Genomic DNA, 6,435 nt, shown 5'->3' with positions numbered 1-6,435 from the left:
AGACTTTTGCACAGTACTGTAGTAATTTTATGCATTGCACTCCACCGCGGCCGCAAAAAACGCAAATTTCATGACATATGTGAGTAATGATAAACCAAGTTCTGGTATGGGTCTCTATTGTGGACTAAGAGTGGAAAGGGGGCAGGGAGAAGGGAATCACGGTTGGGAAAAGGGGAAGAGAGGAGGAGGGATCAGGAAACACCAGAGGGACATTCTGTGATGATCAATAAACCGATTGTTTGGAATCAGATGACCTTGCCTGGTGTCTCAGGGTTGGGTGTGTCTGCACGTGCACCATTCCATGCCCTTGGCACTCCTTCTGCCACCTGTCCCACACCCCTCATGCAATGTTCCCAACATTCTTTGCTCTCGCCAGATTTACAAACTCGCTCCCCACTCCACGTTGATAAATACAGTACAGTGCAAAAGTCTTTGGTACTCTAGCTATACATATGCACCTGAAACTTTTGCACAGTACTGTATTATCATTTCTTCTAGGTTTGGTTAACCTCTGGACTTCCATACCCAACAACACTTTGAGAGTATCTTCACCACCATTTCAAGGAGACAACTTACGATTACTTTCTCAAGAGCAATCAGCGATTGGTAATAATGCTGGCCTTCCCAATGGCATCCAAAACACAAAACAGAATTTAAAAAAAATATAAACAAAACTCAACCAGGTAGTGTCACAGTTACCATTATTACAAATACCATTCAATATCGAAAGCCTGAAAGCACATATCGCCAGACACCAATACAAATTTTATCCTGCAGTTATAAGACCATTGTATGGTCCCCCTGTGTGGTAAAATGGATTCATGAACTCATAATCTACCTCATCATGGCCTTGCACATTATTGTCCGCCTGCGCGGCATATTCGCTGTAAATATACTATTTGATGGTTCGTACCACCTCAAAACACTGTTGTACGGATGGCACGTAAAATAGGTTTTCATTGTTCCTCAGCTCGTGACAATAATAAGCAAGTTTTCCCAATTTCATCATTCAAGGGACACAAAATTGAAAGGTTGCATAATTAATTATTGAGAGCTGGCCAGGCAGAGGTCTTATCAGATCTTTATTAACTGAATGTATCTGGCCTCAAGAAGAACATTCCATTGGCAGCAGCATGTTTTATGGCAGCAAAGTAGCTAAATATTGCTACATGTGGATGTTTTAAGTAAATACTATTGATTCTTTCTTTACTGTGAACCAGATGTTTATTTTTCTGCTGACCTTATTTTGGCTCATTGCCATTTGGTCACTAACACAGTCCACTGATCAGTGAGGGAGTTAAAATAATTATGTATTAAGAAAAGAATGAGACATGTGAAACATCATGCTGAATCAACCTGTGGTCTGAAGCTATCTTATGAAAACTGAAGTTGTGCAGAATAATTCTATTTTCCACCTGCATTATCCAGTCTGGACACAAGACGATTCAGAAAACATACAGTAGGAACAAAATGAGCAAATCTGTGGGTAAGATGCTTATTGTGGTTTTGGGGGGCTGGTGGGGAAGGTGGCTGGAGTTGAAAGTAAGGAGGGGCTTAGTCAATAGCAAGCACAATAGATTTCGGCATTGTGCACAAATTTTTCAGGACTGTTTCTTCCCTGCTACGCACTGTTTCACAGTATTTGTCAAAGATAAAAATCCCACAGTTAGCAAGGCCCTTGTGAATTATTGAAATGGTGAAGGAACAGTTAGAAAAATACTGCACTGGTCATGGCTAAGAGAGACTTTTCAGAAGTATTTAGATTTTAGAAACTAGAATTTGAGGGAATGCAACATTTCTTTTCAAGGTGATGCCTGGAATTTATCTGACACAAGTCCACCTCCATAGTAGGTGCAATTAGATTAAAATTTAGAGACCATAGAGCAATGTTTTTGAAATAATTTGGAATATTTCATGCACATTTGCTTCTGTGGGGATTCTGCCAGGGTGTAATTAGAGACACTGCATCCCAACATTTGAAATCATTAAGCACATCACTGGTGTGTTTAAGGCTACCAGTTCGTTCCTAACACACAAAATGGCACACGTTGCGCTCATTACTTCACTAACACGTAAATGCATTGACCATTCTACACCATCACCATTGCACAAGACAGCAATGAGATGAATGGCCTGTTAATATTTTTCACTTCTAATAACTGTGTTTGATGCTGATGCCCAACACCCTGACTATAGAACAAAATCTTTAATAAGACCATAAGGCATAGGAGAGAATTAGATCAATTGGCCCATGGAGTCAATGCTGGCATTCCACCTTGACTGTTTTATTAACCCTCTCAACCCCATTCTCCTGTCTTCTCCCTATAACCAGTATATCCGATGACTTCGCCTCCCCAACCATCTGTGACAATGAATTCTATGAATTCCCCACCCTCTGAATGAAAAAAAAATTCCTCCTCATTTTTGTTCTAAAGAGGCGTCCTTCTAGTCCTAGATTCTCCCACTATTGAAAACATCATCCGCAAGTCCACTGCATCTATGCCTTTCATTATTCAGTAAGTTTCAATGTGATACTCCTTCATTCTTCTAAATTGTAGCAGGTACAGACCCAGAGCCATTAAACACTCCTCTTATATTAACCCTTTCATTCCTACGATCATTCTTGAAAATTTCCTGTAGACCCTCTCCAATGCCAGCAGATCCTTTCTTAGATACGGGGCACAAAATTGATCATATTACTCTAAAGTGGTCCGACCACTGGCTTAAAAAGTCTCAGCATTACATCCTTGCTATTATATTGTAATCCCATTAAATGAATGCTTTTATCACATTTGCTTTTCTTACCACTGACTCAACCTGCAAGTTAATTTTCAGGGAATTCTGCACTGATACTCTCTAGTCCCTCTGCACTTCTGATTTCTAAGTGGTCCACGTTTAGAAAATACTCTATGCCTTTATTCCTCTGCCAATGTGCATGACCATACACTTTCCTACACTGTAGTCCATCTGCCACTTTTTGCCCAGTCTCGTAAACTAAGTCCTTGCGCAAACTCCCAGCTTAGTGTTCCCCTAAACTGCTGAAGTAGGACCTCATAGATTAAATCAGTATGCGTGGTGTGCCATTTATTTTTATTCCAATTGTTAAGGATGATCAAAACTGGCAAAATTTATCACAATAATTCTGATGGGACAGTAATTAATCTTAAATTAAGTTTGATTTTTTTTTCATATCAAAAGAATTATTCAGGATCTTTTAATAGGAAATGAACAAAACCAACGTGGCCCGAAATAAAAGTACTGTGATCTCCAACAGTGGAATAGAATCCACTCAAATCTTCCACAAAAAAAACAGAACTGCTGCAACAACTGCATAATAAAAGTTCATGGTTTTTCATTTACACTAGGTGGCCACTGTATTAGGTATAGGAGTAGAAACCTGATGTGGTCTTCTGCTGCTGTACCCCATCCACTTCAAGGTTTGACATGATGTGCTCTTCTGCATACCATTGTCATATTACAGTCACTCGGAACACATTTCTTCCCCATTCTATTGTTTGATCTGAACCTCTTGACCATGTCTACATGCTTATATGCATTTAGTTTCTGCCACGCGATTGGCTGATTAGATCCTCGCACTGATGAGCAGATGTACAGGTGTGGCCACTGACTGTAATTCACATTCAAGCATAAAAGACACATTTTTTAAGGAATAAGTATCTTCAGTAGGATAATCATCACTAACCTATGAATTCATTTTATTGCCCACAGGATAGGTCCCTGGGACATGTTGTTAAAAGGACAGGGCAAGTTGCAATCTGTTGTACCTTAGCTATAGGATAACACTCCGGTCTCCAGGAAATTTATTCTGCCCTGCTCTAAGCATTGCCATGATGATCATTATTTGTCTTATTTCAACCAAAGGAACAGGAATATAATATTACCCAAAATCAAATATTTTATGTTTTCTTACTGCATTTTGTGTTTTCTTTTAGAAACTTGCTTTGTTTTGCTTATTGTTTATCTGAGGTTCATTTCGCTGATGGGAACAAACTCACAGTTACCACCAGAGGGACAGACAGATAACAAAAATTTCACATGCCCTCACGTGTGCACATGCATTTTCGATGACTACACTGAAGAACTGAATGTCTACTGCAGCTCTCACAATCTTACCAGCATTCCTAACGATGTACCAACTAATGCCAAAACAGTGTGGTTTGACAGTAACAACTTCACAGTTCTTCCATCCTATGCTTTCAGAAATCTGCCAAATCTGGACTTCCTGAACCTTGAGAAAGGACAGATAGTTAGCATAGACCAACATGCTTTCTATGGTTTGAAGCAACTGGTCCACCTCCACTTGGAAAGGAACAATCTGAAACACCTGACACCAAGAGTATTCCAGCACACTCCAATTCTTGGCTCACTTAGTCTGAACAACAACAACTTTGGCAAAATTGAGGAAACATTATTTTCCAGCCTTTCCCATCTCTGGTACCTGAATCTGGGTTGGAATAATCTTGCAGTGTTGCCTACAGCAAGTTTTCATAATTTGTCTAAGTTAAGGGAGCTTATTTTAGCGGGAAATAGACTTATTTACCTGCAGCCACAACTATTTACCAGCTTGACAGAGCTGAAGGAACTTGATCTGTCTACAAACCTGTTGAGAATTATTAAGAGGAACATCTTTCTGAAACTGCAAAAACTTCAGAAGCTCTATTTGAGTCATAATCAAATCAGCACTATCATGCCTGGAGCTTTCATGGGAATGAAGTCTCTCAGGTGGTTAGACCTGTCCCACAATCGTATTACCATATTGCATGAGGAGACATTTGCTGGGCTCCCAAACCTCCACGTACTTCGAGTGTTCAACAACTCCATCACAAGGTTAAAGTACAAGACCTTCAGAGAACTTCAATTTCTAGAAGAGCTCCAATTTGGGTACAACAAAATTAGAAGTCTTCCTGAGAACATTTTTGAGGGCTTAGTCCAGCTAGAAGTCCTCACTCTGAATAATAATCAAATACAGGAGATCAGACCAGGCGCATTTGTTGGTCTTTGTGATGTAGCCGTCCTTAATCTATCTAGCAACTTCTTAAAGGACTTAGCAGAATACACCTTTAAGGGTCTTTCTAATCTTCATAGTTTGCATTTAGAAAATAATGCAGTCACAAGAATTCAACCCAACATATTTTCTGGACTGATTGGCCTTCGACGACTTTTCTTGCAAAATAATCACATTTCAGTCATTGAGAATCATAGCCTCAGTGACTTAGGAGGGCTTTTGGAACTAGATTTCAGGTACAACAAACTCGTAGAGCTATCTCCTCATGCCTTCACAGGAATATCAAATCTGGAATATCTTCTGTTAAAGTGCAATAAACTTGCAAAAATTCCCGACATCGCCTTTCAACCTCTTCAGCAGCTCTCTTGGCTTGATTTATCACAGAATTTTATTGAGTTTTTCTACAATCATACTTTTAAGCCACTGACCAGGTTAAAATATCTGAACCTCAAGAACAATTCTTTAAGACATTTCCCAGATCAACTTTTGAAACAGTCATCAGAACTTGAACAATTACTGTTGGATGGTAATAGATGGCATTGCGACTGCTTGTTGAAGTCCCTCAGAGACTACTGTCTGGAGAACCCCCATGTTGTGCCCCGTTACTTTGAATCAACAGTAGAAAGGGATGAAAGTCATACAGTTGTGTATACATACAATAACATCACATGTGCAAGCCCACAAGCCATAGCTAGTACAGATCTGAGAGACATCAGCGAGGACTATTTTGTTAACTGCTAACATCAAGCGCAACATGAGATGTTACCTACAATTATCACAGTCAAATTATTCAAATGGCTATATTGTGATTACTTCATCTTTTACAAGCACATAATATCTACATATGCAATTATAACAATACATTAATCAGTTAATGGGGGCCTGACATTTCTGGCCAGTATAAATTGTTATTGATGCAATATTTCCTTCAGGCTCAGTAAGCTTATTATAAACACAAGAGATTATGCACATTCTGAAAACAAAAGCAACAGTCCCAAAATGCTGAAGGAACTCAGCAGGTCAAGCAGCATCTATGGAAGGGAATAACAGTCGATGTTTCAGGCCGAGGCCCTTCATCAGGACTTCCTTATTAAAGTTGTGCAAATAATGCTCAGCTGATTGAGCAGAAATAATAATAACTGCACTAACTTGAACATTAAGCAGCATAAAAGGTAGTAAAATGTTTCACAGTGCTCGGGGAAATTATTTTACTGGTTTGGTGAACCAGAAACAGAATTGAAACTGATGGATGTCAGTAGGAACGCAAGAAAATTTAGCCACTTGGCAAATTATATATTTTATGAACAAAATGTTCTACTGAACCAAAATACTGAAAAATGCTGTAAATCTGAAATAAAAAGAGAAAAATTTACAAGTGCTAAGAGGGTCAAAGAGCACTTATGAAGACA

General features: G+C 39.1%; 1 protein-coding gene across 1 annotated transcript; it reads left to right on the top strand.

Annotated features, from left to right (window-relative positions):
* Positions 1–1,292: 1,292 nt before the first annotated feature.
* On the top strand, positions 1,293–6,376 carry igfals (insulin-like growth factor binding protein, acid labile subunit). The gene is made up of 2 exons (XM_063059239.1): positions 1,293–1,486; positions 3,954–6,376. Exons 1-2 carry the CDS (start codon positions 1,471–1,473, stop codon positions 5,765–5,767), a joined length of 1,830 nt encoding a protein of 609 aa, XP_062915309.1. The 5' UTR covers positions 1,293–1,470; the 3' UTR covers positions 5,768–6,376.
* Positions 6,377–6,435: the final 59 nt, after the last annotated feature.

The sequence above is a fragment of the Mobula hypostoma genome, chromosome 9 (genome assembly GCF_963921235.1).
Source record: "Mobula hypostoma chromosome 9, sMobHyp1.1, whole genome shotgun sequence".
In the NCBI taxonomy this organism is placed as follows: Eukaryota; Metazoa; Chordata; class Chondrichthyes; order Myliobatiformes; family Myliobatidae; genus Mobula; species Mobula hypostoma.
This window is presented reverse-complemented; position numbering and strand designations above follow the sequence as displayed.